Source organism: Amblyomma mixtum, chromosome 4, assembly GCF_055824585.1.
Source record: "Amblyomma mixtum isolate Tamu chromosome 4, ASM5582458v1, whole genome shotgun sequence".
Lineage (NCBI taxonomy): Eukaryota > Metazoa > Arthropoda > Arachnida > Ixodida > Ixodidae > Amblyomma > Amblyomma mixtum.
The window spans coordinates 126,149,182-126,173,590 of NC_143015.1; the positions used below are offsets into that span (position 1 = coordinate 126,149,182).

General features: G+C 48.6%; 1 protein-coding gene across 1 annotated transcript in view; it reads left to right on the forward strand.

Annotated features, from left to right (window-relative positions):
- Positions 1–9,901: 9,901 nt before the first annotated feature.
- LOC149348166 (uncharacterized) overlaps positions 9,902–24,409 on the forward strand; it is a 142,240-nt gene continuing 127,732 nt past the window's right edge. Inside the window, exons 1-2 of the mRNA XM_089541693.1 lie at positions 9,902–10,149; positions 10,261–10,452. Coding sequence (XP_089397819.1) covers positions 10,077–10,149; positions 10,261–10,452 — 265 coding nt within the window. The 5' untranslated portion in view covers positions 9,902–10,076. The remainder of the gene's footprint in view (positions 10,150–10,260; positions 10,453–24,409) is intronic.

Here is a 24,409-nt window from a genome sequence, read left to right on the forward strand (position 1 = left end):
CTTCACTTTGCAGTTCTTGGCCAGGCTTGCAGCGATACACGTGGTGAACTAAAGTGGCAAGAGCGACGACGATCGGCCCCGCAAGATAACGACACAAGCAGCACCAGCCAGGAGCATATAAAAGGACAAGGCTCACCTGTGCCCCCCACACTTGCTCAGCGGCGGTGGCGGAAGCAACAGCGGCACAGAGTAACTGCAAATCCTTCACTTTGCAGTTCTTGGCCAGGCTTGCAGCGATACACGTGGTGAACTAAAGTGGCAAGAGCGACGACGATCGGCCCCGCAAGATAACGACACAAGCAGCACCAGCCAGGAGCATATAAAAGGACAAGGCTCACCTGTGCCCCCCACACTTGCTCAGCGGCGGTGGCGGAAGCAACAGCGGCACAGAGTAACTGCAAATCCTTCACTTTGCAGTTCTTGGCCAGGCTTGCAGCGATACACGTGGTGAACTAAAGTGGCAAGAGCGACGACGATCGGCCCCGCAAGATAACGACACAAGCAGCACCAGCCAGGAGCATATAAAAGGACAAGGCTCACCTGTGCCCCCCACACTTGCTCAGCGGCGGTGGCGGAAGCAACAGCGGCACAGAGTAACTGCAAATCCTTCACTTTGCAGGTTGGTGTGCTTTCACTTATTGAAGTCATAAGAAACCTTCTGCCAAACGCCGCCGCCGCTTGAGTCTGTGCTGTTGCTGTAGTTGTTTTCTACTGTGCCGCATGCTTTTCCATCGCGAATGCTATGGGTGATCCTGTTTGTGATATATGCCTGGTTTGTAATCAGCCACTTCCAGCAGAGGGCTCGTCCCTTACCTGCTCAGAATGCCGATACGGTTACCACTTAGGCGCTTGTTCTAATACGACGAAAGCTGCCTACAAAGCAATGACAGATATCGATAAAAAAAGTTGGAAGTGTCAAACATGTGTAGTTTCAGCTGCTCGAGGCTCAAACATTGTAACAAAGGTACAGAAGGAGCAGTCTCTGACAGAAAGGATGCTAATGGAAATCAACAAAAAGCTCTGTGAACTACCGGAAATCAAACAGAAGTTAGATATCCTTTTCCAGGTAAAAGAGACAGTGGAAAGTATGGAAAAGTCTGTTCAGCATCTTTCAGATCAGTATGATGAAGTGCTGGCCAAAATGCAGCTTCAGTCCACTGAGATTGTCACTTTATCGAAAAGGGTTGAAAAGATTGAGGCACAGATTCAGTCAGAGAACACTAACACCGAAGTCTGCGAACTACGACAGCAAATAAACAGTCTGGAACAGTACAGCAGGCGGAATAACTTGGAAGTACATGGACTTGCGCAAACCAAAAATGAAAACTTGTTCCAAAAAATCAATGCTATAGCCCAGGACCTAGAGCTTCCTCAGTTGACTGAGCACGACGTTGAAGGCCTTCATAGACTGCCCGCTAAACGTGGCAAAACCCCGGCAGTTCTGGTTCGCTTTTCCTCACGTGTAATGAAGGACCAATGGATGGCAAAGAAGCAAAGTATGCGGGAAGCTGAATCCACAGTGTACTTTCTTGACAATTTAACAGCGCAGAACAAAAAGCTCATGTGGATGATGAGGACAAGGGCCACAGAAAAGCAGTACGAATATGCTTGGCACAGTAATGGAAAGCTTTTTGTACGCAAGTGCCAGGGTGAAACGGCAATACGGATCGCGTGTGTTGCTGACCTGGAAAATATCATCTGAGCAGGCACCGCCTCTACTTCGCCTTACTGATCAGTTTTTTTCATTATTTTTCTTTGATGGCATCACAAACACAGCCTCTTTACTACAATGCTTTATCTTTTAACTCTGCGGCGCGCAGTTGTCTTGTTCACGAAAATGACAGGATGTCAGTCTTTCATGTGAATATTAGAAGTCTAAAAAATAAGCACTTTGAAATGCAATCAGCTTTGGATTCCCTGAATCACAGATTTGATATACTAGCGTACACCGAAACATGGTTCACAAATCAAAATGATGTTATCTTCTTTCGTGGCTACAAGTTTGAAGGCGTGTTCAGAGAAAACCGTAGAGGAGGTGGCGTCGCATTGTATGTTAAAGAAAACCTTGACTATGAAGTTTTATCAGATTTTTCTCTTGTCGATACCCACTACGAATCGGTTGCTATAAAATGTCATGGAACACTGATCGCTTGCATTTATCGGCCCCCATCTAGTGAAAGTACCGAATTTATCAAGTTTGTGCGTGATCTTCTTGAATATGCTTGTATCGTAAATATCCCTGTTGTTTTGGTTGGAGACTTTAACATTGATCTTTTGACAAACAGCTCCCCGCGACGTCTTTTTTGTGAAACCATTGATGCATTTCTCTGCACCAATGTTATTCAGTCACCAACAAGAATAACCTTAGAGAGGGACTCATTATTAGATTTATGTGTTACAAATCATGAGTTATCAAGAGTGCTATCAGGTGTGCTTACATTTGATTTGAGCGACCATCTGCCTATATTCTGTTTTTTTCCTCGGGCGATAAAAAAAAGGAAGCAAGTGCCAACTCCCCAGATAGTATATCGCAGTTTCAATCAAGAAAACTTAGCTAGGTTTAGATCCATGATGGAAAGCACTGCCTGGAGCGAAGTTTACAATGAGTTAAATCCTAGTATAGCGTACAATATCTTTCTTCAGTTAGTAAAAAGCAAATATGATACCGCATTTCCTTTGACAGTGGGAAAAACTCACAAAAAGTCTCGAAAGCCGTGGGTTACGAGAGAGTTATATCGACGAATTCAAACCCGTGACAGGCTTTTTGACAAATTCATCCAATCAAAAGATCCAGTCATACTTAAGGAATACAAAAAACTTAGAAATAAGTTAGGCTCTGATATTAAAAAAGCTAAGAAACAGTATTATCAGAATAAATTTTCAGCAGTCTCTAATTGCCCTAAGAAAATATGGGATTGTTTGAGCGACCTCATGGGAAGGGCGACAACCCATATTCTCAGCACATTAACATTCAATGGTGTTGAATACAGTGGCGCTGCTTTGGCAGACAAGTTTAATGCTCATTTCCTATCCTCTGGCGAATCATCTCAGAAGCAGGATAGAAATCATGAAATTGCTCAGTATATTGCCTCTCCAATTGGTAGTTCCATATTCTTGAATCCTTGCAGCGAACATGAAGTATTCACATTTCTTAGAAGCCTAGACAAATCCACTGCGGCAGGCGCAGATGAAATTAAGGCCGAGCCTATTATTGCTGTTGCCGATCTAATTAGCTTGCCCTTGCAGCATATATGTAACAACGCGTTAGTTCAAGGTATTTTTCCAGATGGTATGAAAATTGCCAGAGTGGTTGTTTTACACAAAGGTGGCCCTTATGACAATATAAACAACTACAGACCTATATCTGTACTCCCTTTGTTTTCTAAACTGCTGGAATATTTGATCAAAATCAGACTGTGCAAGTTCTTTGACGACAGACAAATTTTTGTTAACGAACAGTTCGGATTTCGTGAGAAGAAGTCAACAGAAATGGCATTGCTTAGTATAAAGGAAAAAATAGTTTCTAATATGGATGACAAACAATTTACAGTTGGACTTTTTTTAGATTTCAGGAAGGCATTTGATTCAGTTAAACATGATATTTTATTTTATAAGCTACCTTTTTACGGCATTCGAGGAGTTGCCTTAAATCTGATCCGTACTTATCTTTCCGGTCGCGTTCAGTATACATGTTTGAATGGTCATCAATCACAACCTGGTCAATTAATATACGGTGTCCCACAAGGGTCTATTTTGGGTCCAGTATTTTTCATTCTTTATATCAACGATATAATAGCCATCCCTCGAACTCCCACAATAATTTTATATGCAGATGATACCAGTGTATTTTTTTCTGGCATGCATCTTAGTAATATTCAGGCTGAGGCAAATGCATGGTTACAAGAATTGTCTTTATGGTTGAATATAAATAAACTAGAGTTAAATGTTAATAAAACAAAGCTTATTGTATTTAAGGCACGTAACAAGCCTGATAACAGTGAAATTAATCTTACATTCAAAAATAGCGTAATTGAGCGTGTTTCTTCCTACAAATTTTTAGGCATAATCTTTGAAGAACACTTGAGTTGGACCCTGCATATTAATAAGATTCATGCCAGCATATCAAGGTCATTATGTGTATTATATAAACTTCGAGACCTTGTTCCGAAATGGCTGAAGTGGCAGTTATATTATACCCTAATTCAATCACATCTTCATTATTGTTTACTTGTTTGGGGATCTACAACGAAAACTAACCTCACGAGGCTGATAACATTACAGAAAAAAGCAATACGATATGTCGAAAACCTTGCATACAATGATCATACAGGTTTGTACTTCACTAAGCATTCTATTCTAAATGTCAATGAATTATTTGAGTTGAAACTGCTTTCTTATGTGTTTAACGATTTCAAACATCATCCCACTAAATATGTTCAATTAAACTCTAGTAGTGACGCGCCTTATAAATTAAGGCATGTCAGTTACAGAGTACCATTTGTAAGGACTAACTATGGAACCGAAATGCTTTCATATTTAATTCCCAGTCTTCTAAATAAACATACAGAGGCCATAGAAATTATTCAGAAATCTGTTTCCCAAAAGTCATTCAATAGAAATGCTAAAGCTTACCTCCTTTCTCGCCCGAATGATTAAAATTCTTGATGTCCCTGTTTTTCTCTCAACTCTTTGAATTCTCGTGTTTTTCTTGTTGTGATGTGTCTTGTAAATATTTAGTTTAATTATGTCATTGCAAAAGTATGCACCTTCCTCCTACTTTTACCTTGTATAATTATGTGTTGTTTTTTCTAATGAGAGTGTATGAAGCTCTTGCTTCTTTTGCCGCTTGTCGTGAGCATTGTGTCGGGTGCTTGGGCCCCGTCAGGCAGAGTGCATCTGCCTTTTGCCCCTGCATCCGAGACCTTGTTGTCTAAATAAAGATCTATCTATCTATATACTTAAAACACAAGTAACCTCAGACAGGCTAAAGCGCCAGCTGGGATCGGCAAAAATTACGGATTGGAGCGCTTTTCGAGAGGCATGCGACGGGAATCTCGCCGCGAAAGGGATCCAATCGATAGAAGAGTGGGGAAACATGCTGAAAGAAAAACAGCGCAAGTACACTAAAGAAATCGCGCGAACGACGCAGACACCCGAGGTGGACGCCAGGCTGCTCAAGCTATGGGAAGCTAGACGCGGGCTCACCAAGAGGTGGAAGAAACAAAAGTACAACAGAAAACTAAAACTTAAGATCGCAGAAGTCACAGCGAAAGCAGAGGAGTACGCGGCGCAATTGGCAAGGCAAAACTGGCAAAAATTCAGTGACTCCCTCAACGGAACTTTGAGCACATCGAGGACGTGGCATATACTCAAGGCTCTCATAGATCCAACAAAAACCAAGGCAGAAAACAACAAAGCCATCTACCGGTTAATCCACCAGTTCAAGGGACCAGATTCAGCACTCCTGGAAAAAGTACGCGTTAAGTGCTTCGGGGACACACACCCAGCAGCTTACGCAGAGCGCTATCGAGGAAGTGAAAACGACACCTTGGACAGACCCATCACGCGAGAAGAGGTCTACGCAGCGATTCGAAACACAACCAGAAATACGGCCGCGGGTGCAGATAAGATCAATAACGCACTCATCCGCAACCTCAGTGATGAGCTAGTCGCAGAATTAACGGACTTTCTCAACAAACACTGGGAAGCGGAGACCGTCCCCGAGGAGTGGAAACATGCGGAGGTTGTCATGATTCCTAAACCAGGCAAGAAACTACAAATTGAGAACCTCAGACCGATCTCGCTCACATCGTGCCTAGGAAAACTGTACGAACGAGTGGTGACGCTGAGATTACAACAGTACATGGAGGACAACGAACTGTATCCCCACAGCATGTTCGGTTTCAGAGCAAAACTATCGACCCAAGATGTACTACTTCAAATCAAAGAAGAAGTACTTGGGAACGTCCCCAAGAGCGGAGAAAACATAATACTGGCATTGGACATCAAGGGGGCTTTTGACAATGTCAGTCACGAGGCTATCCTTACGGGCATGAACGACCTGAACTGCGGAAGGAGAATCTACGGCTACGTCAAAGCCTTCCTCTCAAATAGAACGGCAACGATTGGCCTGGGGGAGCTCAGATCAGACAAATTTCTTACTCCAAATAAAGGAACACCTCAAGGATCGGTCATCTCCCCTACGCTCTTCAACATAGCCATGATTGGCTTGGCAAAACAGTTAAAAGCAATCGACGGCATACACCATGCCATGTATGCCGACGACATCACCATCTGGGTCAACACAGGCTCGCTCGGAGAGAAAGAAGAGAAATTACAAAAGGCAGCCACCTGCGTAGAGAACTACGTCAGAGAAAGAGGGCTAGCATGCTCCACCGAGAAATCAGAGCTCCTAAGAGTTTGGAGAGGAAAACAAAATCGCACAGTCCCCACTAGCGACGACTTAAAGTTGAACGTCTACCTCGACGGGAAGTCGATACCGGAAAAAACACTCATCAGAATCTTGGGGATGTGGATACAGTCAAACCAACGCTGCACTCACACTCTCGCCCTACTCAAAGCATCCACTCTACAAGTGGCCCGCATGATCACGCGCATCTCACACAGACGTCATGGCATGCGAGAGGAGGACACACTTAAGTTGGTCAGAAGCCTGGTAGTCAGCCGAGTGACATACAGCCTCCCCTACTATAATCCCATCAAGAGTGAGGTACAACAGGCGGACGTGATTCTACGCAAAGCCTACAAAACCGCACTCCACCTTCCTCACAGCACTTCAACTGAAAAGCTCCTAGCCCTAGGACTACACAACACTTTCGATGAATTGAGAGAGGCACAACTAGTCTCCCAACTGCGCAGACTACAACAGACCCCATCTGGCAGGGAGCTCCTAAAGAAACTGGGCCGCGCCGATCAAATTCAAGAAATACAGAGGACAGAAACAATTCCGGACGAATATCGCAACACACTAAAAGTAACGCCAATACCCCGGAACATGGATCCCAACCTACACAAAGCACGCAGAGAGGCAAGGGCTGAATACCTACAAAAGACATTAGCACCACAAGAAACGACGGTATACGTGGACGCAGCCACATACACCAGAACAGCGGGGCAGCACAACAGCAATGCGGTAACAACAGTGATTGACTCAACCCTACGCGAGATCACCAGCGCATCACTACAAGACTGTACGATAGTCGAGGCTGAGGAAGCGGCCGTCGCTCTAGCGGCAGCGGAGGGCTATCGGTCTAAACGGTCTCTAAAAATCCTTACAGACTCACAAACAGCATGCCGCAACTACCTACGCGGCAGAATAGGGCACAGAGCGCTCCGCATACTCCGCTCTGGGGGCCACATAACACAACGACAAACAAACGAAGAACCAATCAGGCATACGATAGTATGGACGCCGGGACATACGGGAGTAACAGGGAACCAAGAGGCGGACAGGATAGCTCGAGGGTACACTTATTACCGAGCATCCAACGTAGGCGACCTCGAGGGGAACGAACCTGTACCCCAAGATTATTCGGCGATTCTAAATTATTACAAGGGCTGCAGAAAGCGGTATCCACCACCGGACAACTCCCTTAGCAGAGAGGACTCTGTCGCGTGGAGACAGCTACAGACGGGCTCCTACCCGAACCTACACGTACTCAACAAAATATATCCAACACAATACAATGACAAATGCCCTTGGTGCCAAGAACCCCCCACGCTGTACCACATAACGTGGGCATGCCAGAGGATAAGCGTGGTACCAGTGATAACAAACCCGAGTGCGGAGCAATGGGAGGGAGTGCTCTCCAGCGATCGTCGGGTCGACCAAGAAGGTCTGATTCGGCGAGCAAAACTGGCAGCAGCATCCAGCGGAGCCCTGGACTAAGGGCAACCGACCTTTGAGCAAGATGGACGAAGCCATCTCAAAACCGCCGAACACAATCCGAATCTAGAGCTAATAAAGTTTTCACTCACTCACTCACTCTTCGCCTACCTTCTCGGGACTTCGCGGCGCCTCTTTTTTGGTGAACTCGTAGGTCCTTCAGCCGAACAGCAGCCGGCGTTCTTCCGATATGTCTGTCGGACGGCCGAGTCTCACCGCCACCCTGCCCGAGGTCGACGTCTCTCAGACGCAGGCCTCCCGCGTTTGCGAGCTCCGTGCCATCCAGGAGGCTACACCTGAACAGCTAGAGCGGAGCAGGCGGGTACGGTGGCGAGACTTGACGTCGCACTGGATACCACCAGACGTCCGCGACTTCGGCTGGCTGCGAGGCTGGAGAGTCCTCCTAAAGGGGGGCCGCATCCTAGCGTAGGGCATCGCTCCTTCTTCTCGGTGTCCCCAGTGCGGTGCGACAGAGACCCTCGAACACGCGCTTTTTGAGTGTGTCGTAGCGCGCACTTTTTGGAGGCTGATGTCGCGCATGTTTTTTGTTAGCCTCGACTCGCACACCAGGCCGCGCGACGCATTTGTGCGTCTCTTGCTGTGCGTCGGGGCCTTGGTTTTGTGGCGCCGGAGAGGCGTCGCTTCCCTGCAGGGCCGGCCTCAACGCGCCATGTTCCCCATGCTGCAGAGGGTTCGGGCGCGCTTGTTTCAACAGGCGTGTTTAGATCATGTGACCCTCCCAGAAGACGAGTTCCTGCGGCGGTGGAGCACCCGCTTCATCGCCGCCAGCGGGGGCCGCGTGACGGTGTGTCGTATTGAGTGTGTGGTGCGCGATGTCGGTGCGCGTTCATCGTATTTAGTGAGCGTGCTTCCCCCCGCGATGCCTGGACATTATGGACCCTTTGAACATTCTGTGCTGTGAATGATTTTGTGTGAACGGCGACAGCAGTCGCCGTCGTGTTCTTGTTTCATAGCTTGTTTGTACCGAGCGACACTAGTCGCTGCCTTGTTGTTTTTGTCTTTGTGAGGGACTATGGTCCCTTTGTTGAAAAATGAGTCCAATAAACTTCTCTTCATGCCCAGATGAGTGGAATTCAGTGCCCGGATGATGGTTCTCGGTCTCGGCGTGACGTAACCACACTGCCGACAACGGGAGCTAAAAGCATTTCATGCTTAAAAGACAATGTGATTTATCAGTAACAGCCTAAAAATAAGCAAAAACTGCCTTTGCTAGGCTATACAATGTTTAGCGAGGGCGCCCGGCAAACATGCATTTGCATCACATACGAGACTGACACCATGGCAACAACATGCGTTCAGTATAGGAAAATCTAGCACATTTGTTCTGCTCAATGAAATGATGTTGCAAGAGAGTGCGGAAATCTGAACGAAAGATTGGGAAGTAGTTTAGAACGAAAGCTACAAAATCGTTTCCAAAGGTAGGATTGGCTCGTGTTAGAGGCATGTTTCTCCTTATGTCTCCAAACCTTCATTGATATGATTTATAGAAGTTTTGAGATTCCGCTTGGTGGCGCCGCCCTGGTTAGCTGGCTGCCTACCGCGCTCTGCTTTAACCTGCCCCTGGCCTGGTCCAGGGCCTCGCCCGCCCCTGGATTTACACTCCATCGCTTCAGGAAGGCTCCGGAAGCACGTGGAAACCATCGGCATCACGGCCCGCTGCCGAACTGGCCCTCCAAGCGTCTCCAAAACTGTGAAGCGGCGCGGCGCCTCGCTAAACCTAACGCGCCGCGCCTCCACCGCCGCAATGCAGCGTCTGACCAAGCCCCTGCAGCCCAGACCCACCGATGCCGCCACCGCGGGGCCTGTTCCAACCACGTCGACCGCCGTCTCTCAAACGGGTACGTTCAACGCCGCCCACGCAACCGAGCACATTCCTGCCGCACTGCACGCCTTGAGCGACGCTGGGAGCACCGGATCGACGGCCGCGGCGCAGCCGGCAGCGTTCGTCGCCGGCGCAGCGTCCACACATAGCCAACTCCACGCTCTAAGGGACGCCAAGAGCTTCGGGGCCACAGACGCGTCGCAGCCGGCTGCGTTCGTCGCCGCCGCTGGAGCCGCTGCACCTACTCCAGCCAAAGGTCCCACTGACACCAAGACCTCCAGCCCGGCACCCGCGTCGCACACTGAGACTCCGGCTGAGGACTCAGACATGGACCTTACGACGTCCCCGGCAGACGACACTCCTTCCCAGGAAATCGGCTGGACCACCATCGGTGCCAACCGTAAGCCTGCCACCGCAGCCCGACCCCGCGCCGAGCTCATCACAGTTGCCATCCAGCTTTCCCCTGGAACCCTCACCCCCAAGCTACCTCTCTACGACGTACTCGCCGCAGTCGCCTCCGCTGCACAACTTTCCTCGAAGACCAGTGCCGACATCACCCTTCAGGCCAGGCCAGCCCAAAGCCTTGTGTTTCTAAAGACTCATTCTCCTCTCACCGCCCACCTCCTACTCTCTGGCACGCATCTTCAGCTTCATGGTAAGCCTGTCACCATCAAAACTTACACCCCCCATCCTCCCATCTCATGTCTCGGCGTCATCCATAACGTCGGGGGCCACTTCACTCCTGATGACCTCATGCATGACCTGGAATCTTTCAAAACAGATATTCTCGCTGCTCGCATGATGGGATCCACTCAATCAGTGCTCATAACGTTCGCTGGCACCGTCATCCCCCACTTTGTTTCTTTCAAACGCGTTGCCTTCGGTGCCGTCCTCATAAACCTAAGCCTCCCACCTGCACCCGTTGTCTCACTCTAGGCCATCGCGCCCACCAATGCCCCCAGCACAGCGTTCCGGCCAAGTGCCGTCGCTGTGCTGCTCCTCTACCCGCTGACCCTTCCGCTCATGTGTGTGCCCAGCCCTGGTGCGTTCATTGCCAGGTGAACACCCACCCCTCTCTCGACCCCACTTGCCCCTTCATCCTTGCTAAGCAACGCGAGTGTGCTAAAGCTGCATACCTCCGACGCCTAGCTTTGCGCCGGGCCACTCAACCCACCAACCCTCCCCCTCCCCCGCCTCCTCCTCCTCTAATCATGAATCTCCATCATCTCCGATCACGTCACCACCAGGCTCCTACGCCGCCATAGTTAAAGGATCCTCGGTGCCAGCGTCCCTCTCTTCCACTACACCACCCTCTCCATCCTTGACTGACGAGAGCCGCTCCTTCGACCTCCGGCTCGCAATGCTGGAACGCCAGCAGCGAGAGCAGCAGCGCATTTCCCACGATCTACAACAGCAGATACATGCCTTGACTCAAACCCTCCAGACAACCACCTCCTCTCTTACCTCCCAGCTTAGCAAGCTAAATGAGCACCTTGCCACGTTCACCACTCCTTCCTCCAGAGCCCAGGTCGCCCCTTTGGCTGACCTTGTAGAAACCACCACACAGGCACATCACACTCGCTTGGTTCAGCTGGAAACCGGTTCTCCAGATCCTTACCACCCTCCAAGCACAATCAAAGCAATTGGAATCCTTCGCATCTATGCTCCAATCCTTCCATGAGTCACTGCCCCCGGCAAAAAAGAAGGAACGCGTACCATCGCGTTCCTCTCCACTATCATAATGGCGTTTGGCAAGGACCTCGAGATTGTGCAGTGGAACTGCCGAAATCTTAGCCACAATAAGACCCCCCTCCACCAGTATCTACTCACCCGCCCCTCCCTACCTCATTTTCTCCTTCTCCAGGAGACCCGGACGGCCCGCAATGTCCCAGGCTACCGCGCCTACCATGCAACTACGGCCACACCACTTGCGTCTATTTATGTACGCAGTGACGTGCTCGTAGAGCAAATTGACATCCCCTCCACCCTCCTTAAATATTTAGTTGGTGTGGTTTATTACCACCCTTCTTCCCGCATCTCACTCGTCCTTTTGTCTTTTTACAACCCCCCTGTCACTTCCTCTTTATTCTCTGCTCTGGGCAAATTACTTCACTCTCTTTCTTCTACCTCCCATCTCCTCTTTGGAGGTGACTTTAATGCCCCTCACACACTCTGGGGCTACCCACAAACCCTCAAACCCGGCCGCCTCCTCCATTGTCTGGCCCAGGAACGCCACCTCACCCTTCTTAATACTCCTGGCTCTCCTACTCGAGCGGGCACTGCCTCACAACGCCCTACGACACCCGACCTCACTTTCTCTCGGGGTTCACTTTCCTTTCACTGGCAGGTGACAGCCGAAACTCTTCTAAGTGACCACTTTCTCATCCATATCACCACCTCTCTCTCCCACATCCCTCGCTGTCATCCGATTATTCACACTGACTGGCATGCTTTTCGCACTAATCTCGCCTCCGACTCCTTTCAATCCTACGACGACTGGACGTCGCGCATCTCTGCAGCGTTCACGTCCAGTAGCCGTCGCGTTCGCTCTCGTTACCCAATCCAAGACCCAGATCCTCACCTTCTCCGTTTATGTCGTCGCCGTAAACGTCTTCAACGCTCCTTTCGCTCCCAACCACACAATGCCCAACTTTCCTCCCGGATCACTGCTTTGCGGGCCGAGATCGTCGCCCACTGCGCCTCCCTCGAGCACTCTCGTTGGAGTGCTCGTTGTGACCGTCTTGACTCTGCATTGCACTCGCGATCCACATGGTCTCTCTTCAAATCCCTCCTTGGCACTAAGCCCGCCCTTGCTCCCACTCTAGCTAAAGCCCTCACTCAAGGAACTCCCTCCGATGTTTTTGATCAGCTCGCCTCTCTCTATCTCCCGCCCCCTCTGGCACTCTCCTACCCGGTGTACTGCGGTGGACCTAACCCCGATCTGGACCAATCCTTCACTCTCCGGGAGCTCGAATCGGCTCTGGCTGCTAATGCTACACGCTCGGCTCCCGGTGAGGATGCATACACCACACTTCGCAACCTTCCTGACTGCGCCAAAGAATTCCTCCTTAAAACCTACAATGATGCATGGGACAGCGGCTGCCTGCCCAGCTCCTGGACCTCCTCCCTCATTTCTATGACTCCAAAGCCGGGCAAGCCTCCCTCTCTCTCTAACCTCCGCCCAATCTCCCTGACATCATGTGTTGGTAAGACCCTTGAGCGAATGGCCCTGACTCGCCTCTCTAATTTTCTCGAGACGAGGGAGTTCTTCCCTCATTCTCTCATCGGCTTCCGACGCCACGTCTGTGCAAAGGACATGTTTCTGGTTCTCCAGCACACGTTTCTGTCACCTACCCCCACTCAAATTCACGCACTTGTGACCGTCGATGTTCGCAAGGCCTTCGACGGTGTTTGCCACGACCACATCCTTTCCCAACTCGCCTCCCTAGACTGTGGTTCCCGCATGTACTGTTATATCCGCTCATTCCTCTCTAAACGTGTCGCTCGCTTTCGAGTCGACACCTATCTGTCCGACCCCCACAACCTCACCCGAGGCACTCCTCAAGGTGCTGTTCTCTCTCCTACCCTTTTCAATCTTGCTATGGCCCCTCTCGCCTCCCAGCTAGCTGAAATTCCCGAACTGCATCATATATTTTACGCCGATGACATCACTCTCTGGTGTTCATCTGGCTCTCCCGGTCACGTACAGGACACCCTGCAACGTGGCCTAGATCTCATCGACTCCTTTCTCACCACCGCTGGCCTCTCTCCTGCTCCTGAGAAATCCGAGCTTCTCCTTCTCAACCATTCCTCCTACCAGCGCTCACACAACCACTTCGTCTCTCTCCACCTTTCTGGCTCTCCCATTCCTGTCGTCACACAGTGCAAAGTTCTTGGCTTCCCTTTGCATGCGGCTAAGAATGTGCAATCCCTTCACCGCGCTGTCACCACCTGCCACTCTGTAACTCACCTCCTGCGGCGCGTGGTCACTCGACGCTCAGGTCTCCACGAGGCTCACGCGTGCCGAGTTGCCCACGCGTTGGCCCTCAACAAGGTCTTGTACTTTGCACCCTACGCTTCCTTCACTCAGACTCAACTTAACGCTCTCGAGACTGCCCTTGTGGGCCTCTACAAGGCAGCTCTCAACCTCCCTATCACTACCTCTACCACTAAGCTCTTTACCACAGGCCTCTTCCATCCTCTTCGTTCTCTTCTCAGTCTCCATCGTGACTCGCAGCTTGCCCGGCTTTCCCTTACCCGTCAGGGTCAGTGGTTATTGACTCAAGCGGGTATCTCGCCCATTCCAATCTCCCCGTTTACCTCTCATATTCCCACCCCCGCCCCCAATCTTCGTATCCTTCCCCTCCCGACCAACATGTCCCCCGTCCTGCACGCCGGACGTCGTCATGCGGCCGCACAGCACCATTCCCCTCTCTTTGATACCCAGGGTGTAGCTTACACGGATGCCTCCTTCGTGGCTCCTCGAGGTTCCTGCGGCTACGCCCTGTACCATCCACACCTCCCTGCTCCTGAAACCCACACCAGCGGGCCGTATCTACACCCTCCAGACGCATTGTCCCTCGAGGTCCTCGCCATTGCGCATGCCCTCCAGTCATTTTCCCTCCTTCCCTCTCTCCAAGAGCACACAGTCTATTCGGACTCACAAGCCGCTATACACCACATACAGAAACGCACCCTGACCCCTTCTCTCCAACAGGAGGTCGAACGAGCGGTCTCCGCACTGCAGCCTTCCATCGTTTTCCTGCGCTGGGTCCCATGGGCATTCAGGGATTGACGGCAATGAGCTGGCCCATCAGCTCGCCCGCGACACACTTTTCCGGGCACCGTTGATCCCCTGGCCCAAGCCCTCGGAGGACGGTGGGAGACTCACCCTTCGCCGCACCATAATAGAGGTCTACCTTGAGCTCCGCCTCGACAAACGCCTTTACCCTCCCCCTCATCCATCACTCACGGTGCCGGAGTCTCGCCTTCTTCGGCACATTCAGATGAATGCAGTTATCACCCCGTCCCGCCTCTTCCTCTATCGCTATCGATCGGACCCTTCCTGTCCCAACTGCCCCTGTATCTATGCGGACCTGGCCCATTGCCTATTCTATTGCCCGGCTGCTCAACAGTCGGGTTCCTTCCCCCCACCCTCTCTATCCATCACCACCTGGCTCGACTGGCTTGGCGCTGAAGGGGAAGAAGAACAGCGGCTTCTGGTCGCCCAGGCGGTCGAAATGCTCGGCCTGTAAATTATGGTCGATTAAAAGTCTTTTACTACTACTACTACTACTACCATAGAAGTTTTTGCGTGTAAAAAAAATGGCGTAAAATCCGTCGGCGATTCCGTCAAAGCTAAGAAAGACTAATAGAATTATCGTCTCAGCCTGCATGCGCAACCTAGTTCCTGATATAAAATAGAATGAAATCAGAAGAAATTGTTTTACGCAAAAATCGCATGCACCTCGATCCTTAGGTAGGTGGGCAAACAACTTATTGACTCATGAAAGAAGCCAGTGGTGGGGGAGTGGGGAAGAGAAAGCAGGTCGACGGCGGAACATAGGGCGGCTCTAGATGACTGGGCACTTTTCTGCTTGGGTGACCCATCGGGCACAGCCCCCTGTCCGAAGCGGTAGCTCCGGCTGCGAGCTGCACTGAGCAGCCCCCCTTCGCTCCTGATGCTCTCACCCTTGCAACGGCGGCTTTGGTTTGTCCGGACAATCCAGAAAGCAGCAATTAAAGTCACCTCTGGTGCTAGGACACAAATGAGAGTGAGGAGAGGTCTCACCGTTAGTTATAATGGAGAGAAGGAAAGGGGTTGTGATTGTGCCCGTTTGAAGTCTGCGCCGCAAAACCTGTTCGCTTTCGCGAAGGCATTTATGTGGTTGAGGATACATTAGGAATATTTATAAAACAGGTTGAGAGTTGAGATCGTGGCAGTTAAGAAGTCGATCCGAGGCACTGCGAGTCTCTCTGAGCTCAGTTGACGGGTGCTCGAGCTTGGGTGTGAGCGGCCGTGTTGCCTGGGAGTTCTCAATCTGCAGAGACCCAGAGAGTGATGAGGCGATTAGGTGTGTGTGTGTGTGCGTGTGTGTGTGCATGTGTGTGTGTGTGTGTGTGTGTGTACGCGCGTGCGTGTGTGCGTGCGTCTGTGTGTGTGTGCGTGTGTGCGTGTGTGCGTGTGTGTGTGTGTGTGTGTGGGTGGGTGGGTGGGTGGGTGTGTGGGCGTGGGTGCGTGTGTGTGTGTGTGTGCATGCGTGCGTGCGTGTGTGTGTGTGTGTGTGTGTGTGTGTGTGTGTGTGTCTGATGAAAAAAAAAGTCAGGTATAGTTGTAGAGGCAGTGAAATAAAGATAAAGTGAGGAGTGAGATAAATAATTTTTGAGCGTCGCTTGACTGCACTGTGAGCAAATTGTAACTAAATTTACTGACTTAAAAAACGCAATTATTTCTTTTATGATATATTTCATAGTCATCATCAGCCTGTCTACGCCCACTGCAAGGCAAAGGCCTCTCCCATATCTCTCCAATTACCACTGTCCTCTGCCAGCTGCGGCCCCCCTATCACCGCAGATTTCTGAGTCTCATTCGCCAAATTGAGTCTCCGCTGCCCCTTCCACTCTTATTTATCTGTTTCATTTATTTCGAAATACAGCAGGCCAGCATTCTGGCCCTAGCAGGAGCGGAAAACATGAATATGTCGTACAAGCAAGGTGAAAATAGTCACCCGCAAAAATGACAAACAGAGGCAATGGAATGGCATAAAATTCAGTAGCTCGAGTGGCGGTAAACGAAAAAACAGAAGTTGAAAGTGATCTGTACATCAAGGTTGTAAAAACGTAACCAATTCACCATGAAAGAAAACTGTAAACGCACGAAGTCAGTGGATCATACCCTTAACCAAATAGATATTGCTGCAGTCCATATATTGCCCTCCCCTGCGGGATGTCTCATAGCTGGGAGCTACTGCCTCTCTACTAAACGTAAGAGAGCAGGAATGCGTAACCGGGTGGTGGTTACCGCGGAAACCATCAGAATGGTGGTTACCTTTGAAGGAGGAAGGAATGGTGAGAGCGTAGGATTGCGTAACCAAAGGGTGGTTTCCACGAAAGGCATTAGTATGGTGGCTAAGTGGTTACCGTGGAAGAAGGAGGCCACGGCTAGAGTGCATGGAAGTGCGGAACCGGAAGGTGTTTACCGTAATAACCGTGCTAAGGTGGTTACCATTGAAATAGGGACATATGCCGAGAGTGTACCCAACCGGAGGGCAATTGCCGAAAAAAGAGGTGGATGTGGCGTGAACTGACTTTACATAAACGTAAAATAATACTGGGCCTGTTTTAGTCTTTTGCTTACATGCGACAACACCCGCCTCAGAATGCACGCAATAAGAAAAGCGCCTCATCTGAACATTTATTATCCGCACCGGGCTCTGTGTTTCAAGTCGCTCTTACCACTTTGTACTAATAAGGACGGTACGAAGTGCGCTGTGTCCGACCACCCCTCTACTCACGAAGCTTCATTTTCCTAGCTCATAAATTATCGACATCAAAGTTAGTCAGAGGCTGCACAGTGTGGATGTGCAAAAAAGAAGGAATCTGTTACTGTAATCTCAGAGCCAGAAAGCTGTGTTATCACTTGCGTATCGTCGACGGTTTATTCAGTGAGGGACTGCAGAATAACCAGCAAGAATAATGAGCACGCGAAAAGGACCATAACTGCAACTAAGAACGGTAAGATTTCTATTGAGGACTTTCTTTTTTACGTTTATTGGTTTCTTCTTTTTTTTTGTCGGCAATCAGGCGCTGAAGGTCAGTTTCTTTTCGATACGCATTCTCTGTAACCTGTGTCCCTATCTTTATCAGTTATTTGATTTATTTTTGTGGCCTCGATGCGTTCATATTATCGGTTTCCCCGCACAAGGAACACTTTAGCCGACGAAGTTGCGCAATCCCAATTCCTCATGCGTTTTCTGATCTCAATGAAATGCGCCCGCACTCCATTTCCCAAGATAGCGTAAGCTCTTATTCAACAGAAAATACTAGAAAAAATTACTCGGTCCCTTCCGCTAGCTTCCACGTACAAAGAAAAGCTGGTGGCAAAAACAAGTGGCCCCTGATCAGAGACCCTTACGAGATTGGCACCATGGTGCTTTCGGTGCCCGCGTTTCTTTTTTATGCATTTGTGGCGACTTGAGCGCAGCCCTGCCGACAACAGCCTTGGTAGTGCTCCCTTTGTTGCCATGAACCCGATATTTCACATCGCTAGTCATTCTATTCTAGAGAGAGAGAGACTCTTTAATGAAGAGCAGAGAATTTAGCCGGCGCTTAAAAATCGCTGGCATGCTACTCTGCGTAGGGAGGGGAATTTGGGAGATAAAGACAGAAGGAGAGCAGAGTGGAAGAGGTAAAAAAAACGAAGATAAAATGCGGCCATGAAATGGGTACTAAAGATGCAATGGCGAGAATTGATGTAACCTATGGAGTGATGGAGTGCATAGTCCGTCAAATGGGCTGACGAAGTTCACTGCATGAAGAATGCATGAAGGTGACGTGCAAGTGAGTTTAAAGCTTATCAAGATGTCCAATGTCTTTTCAATATGTGAACAGAAAAGTCATTGCAAGTCTCTGTTGCCTAAGGCAGGCTAAGGGACCTAAAACTTTGTCCATTGTAAGGGGCACTGAGCAGAGCTTCTGCATGCAATGTTCATAGTACGCACGCTCGTTGGCATATGCAGGGCACTCAAGCAAGATATGCTCCACAGTTTCTATCGCGGCACAGTTGTCACAGTGCGGACTGTCCATTTGTCTAAAACGGTATCGTAAGCCGTTTGTATATGCAGCATTAAGACGAAGTCGATGATAAAGTGTTTCCAGATGTCGAAGAATTCTGGGTGAGAGTCTTGATCTAAGATGTGGGTCGATTGAGTGAAGGAATTGGTACTGATATGTCGGCAAACTCCAAAGCCGATACATTTCTTCGGAAGCAAAACTTTTGGCCACCTGGGACGCATCAGATTTTGTAAAAAAAGTTCTAATGTATCTCCGATGTTGGTGGCCCTTACGGGCCGCTTCATCTGCTTTTTCATTATCCTGAATGCCACAGTGAGCAGGTACCCACTGAAATGTTATGCAGTGGCCTGCGGCAATAGCTAAATGATGTAGATATCCGATGTCCAGGGAAACTGGCTGGTGATTCGTTTTCTTCAGCAGGTTGGCCAGGATCTGAAGAGATGCTTTCGAATCGGTGAAGATAACCCAACGGTCGGCGGTTCGGCGCAGGATGTAAGAAACAGCTTCCTTAATGCCGTGAAGCTCAGCTGTCGTAGAGGATGTCCTCCGCTGCAGCCGGTAAGAAAGGGCATGGCCTATTGAGTTGGCGGCTTCGAGCATGAGACATCAGCTCCGTTCCCTGTGCTGATTTTTTCTTATGATTCAAAGGCGTCGGAGATTCTTCGCTAACACTGTTCCGAAATTCCGGGCTGTCACCTCCGTTCTTTCTTTACTTCCTTTCTTCCCTTCCTCTTCCGCCCTTATTTGTATTCGTTGCATTCTGCACACGACCATTACCAGCACCGAGATCATAAATGACGTGCTCAAATACTGCTCTGCACGCGACCCACAATCTTGGCCTGGAGCCATTTTTCCTCGCCTTTGTCGTCCGCTGCAACGGGACACCAAGGTTTTGCGGGGACACGGACCCCTTCGGCGAGGTTGCGCATCACCCACCACCCGTGCCAGCGTCTACTATCTATCATGCGGGGTGTACCCAACAAGAATGCAGTTTTGTTTAAATCCCATTTATGTATTTATTCAGCGACTGCTTAGAGCAGTACTAAGGAAGATGTGTTGAAGAAAAAACAGTGCAAACTGGAGCAGCTGGAAAGTGCAAAATAAGTTTAGTGACGAATTAGTCTCGGTTTAGTTACTATGAAGTTGAAAAGGGGGATGGAAGTTACGAGGATTGTTGTACATGAGTAAAACGCCACTAATGCTATTCTTCTTCAATCCTCGTATTCCATCCCCCTTTTCAACTTCATAGTAACGTTACTGAATAGTAAACGGCTCTCTTGCATCAAAGTAAGCGGAAAAAACAGCTATGTTGGAATTCATTGCTCATAACGTGCTAAGGCTACCCCGGTTAGAAAACAGAGAAAATATCCGTAAAATACCCGTGACGTCGTGAACAGTGGCGCATTGCAAACAAAACTGCGACACATTTATGCAAAGTTATCGAAGAAGCACTACTGGAACTGGAAGGCAAATTCTACGGTACAAGAAGGCGATTGACGCAGAACTAACATGGCTGTTTTTTTCCGCTTACTTTGATGCAAGAGAGCCGTTTACTATTCGGTAACGTTACTATGAAGTTGAAAAGGGGGATGGAAGTTACGAGGATTGTTGTACATGAACAAAACGCTACTAACGTCATCCTTCTTCAATCCGGTTTAGGACAGCTTCAATCAAGGAGCAGCAAACGAACTTTAACGGATGTTTTTCCACAGAAGGCGCTTTTTGTTTACTGTAAACATCTTAACGAACTTCATGAATAAGTTTATAAGCAGTAGTACTAACTACTCTACCACTGAGCTAACCCTGTCCTGGTCCACTTGCGGCCACCCTATCCTCACAAACTTTCACATCGCAACCACCCACCTGACACTTTCCCACCTCATGGTACTCTTATCTTTTCTTGGGATCTACTCTGCTACTTTATGGGACCATGGATTATTTCTCGCAGCCTTGCACATTCCGCAAAAGACCATTATGTTACCTCTATTTCAGCTGTAGTGTGCAATTCGCTAGCGTTTCTCTTATAATCCAAGTTGCTGTCTTTCATATTCTCAGCGTTGATCAATTCATCATGCTTTCCTTACCCCGCGGTACCACACTGCACCCATCCCCCCACACTTTGCTCTTCTCAGCCGCGAGGGAAGCTGCAGCTTTAGGGCGCAGTCAGAGGAATGCACCCAGATGAAGGCAGCGAGTGGAATACACAAACAACAGCGCTGTCTCCTCTCGAGACAAAACAGTGAAGCATGGGCTGCTGTTCGCGGCCTCACAAAGGCCTTGTGGCCCGTTTTTCCCGAGCGCAGATATGAAGCGGAGGCCTGCATGGCAGGGTATCAGGCCGCAGCTACCTGCCTGCCTGCCCAATGGCCCCTGAGTTAAAGGGCGACAGCGAATGGGCCCGGCGTAAAGCTTCGACCAAAACAATGTCACGCATCTTAACGCCTCGTGTTTCCGTGACCGCATGCACCGTGCATTCTCGGCAGCGCTCTCTTCTCACCCATCTCTGCCTTGTCATTTTTGTTGCCTGCTTATCACTGCGGTGTACGTTCTACATCTCTTCCGGGTGAGCGCAATTTTTTGCGCAGAAAGCTGTGAGCCGTTGAGGAAAAAAATAAGTGAGAGAGTGAGTGACGGAGTGCATGAGCGCTAGGTTTATGTAGGGTGAAGGATTTTTTTTGTATGTTATCCCGCTCGCCTTTTCTTACCTTCGTATGAAATAAGTTGCATCTTTACACCGGGCGTTTCACCTAGATGTCTTGCAATTTCATAAATAGCCTTTCTAAGGCAATTTTACTGGTCTAGTACATCATAGTACAGCTAAGACGTAGTAAATGGTACGCCGGTTTATATTTACTTCGTGTTTTAACTATTACCATTATTCTTCTCCAGTGGGAAGCGGGTAGTCCAACATGAGTAAACTTCATACCACTTTTTAGAATCTACAAAACGCAATTACCCTAGGCACTGTGGTCCAACAAATTATGGATATTAGGATTAATGACATGCACTCGAGGGGTTGCTTTACCCGCCAGCTTCTCGAAAGCACATATAACTCATTTGGAGCGATGTTGGCAAGCATTGTTGGGCTATACCGCCGATGGTAACTGCGTTTCCGAAACTCTAAAAACTGATATGGGTATCACTTGTCGTAGAGTGCACATCGCTAAGTAAGTAGACCGATGGTAAGGGTTAAAAAGTTTACTCACTATTAGCTAACCAGCGTACTACTTAGCACGTCTCAGCTGCGTTCTGTTGTTACACCACTGACATTTCTATGCCCAAAAAAAGCCCTCTTCTCACAAAGAAAGCCCTTTTTTTAATTTCAAATCTTAGGTGAAACACCCGGAGTTTACCCTGCTTCTGCAATATTAGGCACGCTCTCACTTCAGTATAAATAAATAAATATATATATTGAAGCTTCTTGCAGAAACATCCAGTTTCGTTCTCTTTCAAAAGAAAGAGTTCCAGCTCTACCCACGAGCTGGTATTAGCCCTCTAAATTCTGCTTATTCTTTGCTGTGCTGCCTTTGGAGGGTCAATGACTTTCGCCAAAAGCAAACTGAGGGTGATAGGCTCTCACGTTGCGCATATGATTAGGAGGAATAACTAAAGGACATGCCAATGCTGCATTCAGTGCCGTTCCACTATCTTAAACAGCGCTTTACGTGGGGGAACAAAATGAAGCTTCGCTTCCTAAAGAACTGTTGCTTCTCGTCGTATCCAGTTGCCACAGTCGGAATAAATTACACAAGTCCTAAAACCACAGCTTTTCCCAAAGGCTGGATTTCCAGATAAGTTCCTATTTAGAATCTGAACTATTACTTTTTTACTTTCTCATTTTGCACCTTTATTTTGCTGCGTTCAGAACTGCTGCGACCACTCAGCTAAGTGCGCGTGCCTTTAGCAGTTCGGCACAGTCGAGTTTGTTCTTCTTCGCCTCTATGGTCGCATAAAATTGACTAACAAAATCCGCAGCTTCTGCACTGTGTTTTCAAAATCAGTTTTGTTTCTTCGTTGCGAACGTCTTTCTTAGCGCACTCTGGCAACGGCTTTAGAGAGGAAAACCAAACAGACTCTTTGCAGAGGGCACAGGGCCGCTCTTTTAGTCACGAAGTGAATGGCCACTTTAGAAAGAGCACTTTCTTGTTCGGAGCCTAAATTTCCAAACGGCGGTTTTTAAACATTGGCCTTCGCGCTCGCTCCCTTTCGCCAAAATGAAATAAATGAAATTTTACAGCAACAGCCACTTGCAAGTCTCCGTTATCACAAGCATCCAGAGGCATAGCTCTTGTATAAAAAGAACGCTTTTCCCAACTTCAAAGCTCCTAAAGATTCGAAACCCGTTCACTGGTAATTTATATCTGTAGCTATTTTTTGCATGTACACTTCATTGTTTTCACGTTTCACACTTTCTTGTAATTAACGGGTGCAGGCTCGAGAAAGAATATTCCTCGTATTAATTTATTTTACCCTCCCCTGTTGCACACTGACATCACTTTGTCTTTCCCATTGCACAAGCTTTGCATGCACAGATACATTCGAATTTTTTGTTCTTTATTATTGGAGCCCTTCAGAGAAACAGCGGGGAATGATGAGAGCCGTAAAAGTGTTGCCGGCTACGCTACCTTCTTATAGAAAATTTTCATTCTTGCAGCAGCATTTTTAGCACGAAAGTACTACTTGACGGGATAAAAAATTCAGGGGGCACTTTTGACTGTCTAATGTGCGTAGAGGCGAAAGCGTTTTCCGCACCACTTTGACTGCATCTGTGGCACTGGTGGCATCACATATAATTGAGTACTAATTCCTAAGTGCTGACAAATCACTAATTAATGGTTAATTACTGATTAATGCCTGAATACTAATAACTGCTAATTAATGACGCTTAAGCTTCGCCTTTAGGAGTGGAACGCGAAAGCGTGTTGTAGCGCTGCCAGGCAGTCCACGGAACGCCACCACCCCTTCGGCGCGATGCCTTGCCCTTTGAACGAAACGCTTTTTGAGGAAAGGAAATGACGCAGCAATTCTCTGTCATGTCGGTGGACACCTTATCCGCACCGAAGAGGAAGGGAGGAAGTGGGAGTGAAATAAGACAAAGAAGGCCCGTAATGAAGAAATTTAAAATTGTATTTGAGGAAAAGAAATTACGCAGTAACTGCCTGACATATCTTGGTGGACACCCGTCAAAATTCAGGGGGGCACTTCTTGGACCTAAAGTGTGGTCACTGATGTGTGGTTAAGATGTTAAGCTTCGCCTCTAGGAGTGGAACGCGACAGCGTCTTGCAACGCTGCCGGGAAGTCCATAGAACGCCATCGCCCATTCGGTTCTACGCCTCGCTCGTCGGTAAATTGGTTTTTGGGGAAAGGAATGTATCTGTCTCTCATATCTCGGTGGACACCTAAACCCCGCCTGAAGGGAAGGGAGGAGGATGGCAGTGAGCGAAGACACCGTATTCACTAGACGCGCCTTTCTTCATTCCAAAACTTCCAGCTGGAATGGAGGAGTGGATAGCATGCTCGTCTCGCACGCCGAAGATCGGGGTTCGATTCCCGAGCTCGACGAATTTCCTGCTCGGTTTTATTTATTTCTATGGCCTGGCTAGAAAAGTTAATTAGGTAATTGGGTAATTAAGTAATTAACTAAGCTCAGTCCCACTTACTTGGAGCATCACTATACGATCCCTTCAATTGGTTGATGATTACTAGCCAAAGTACAATTGGCCCCGTTTGAAATTCGCGCATTGTGACGTCACGACAGTTTCGACCAATCGAAAAGCGTGACATTTCTGTCGACAACTGCTGCTTATAACGATGAGACATTAAAGGCTTTCGCCTTAAAACCTTGCCAAGAATCTCGTGTGAATCA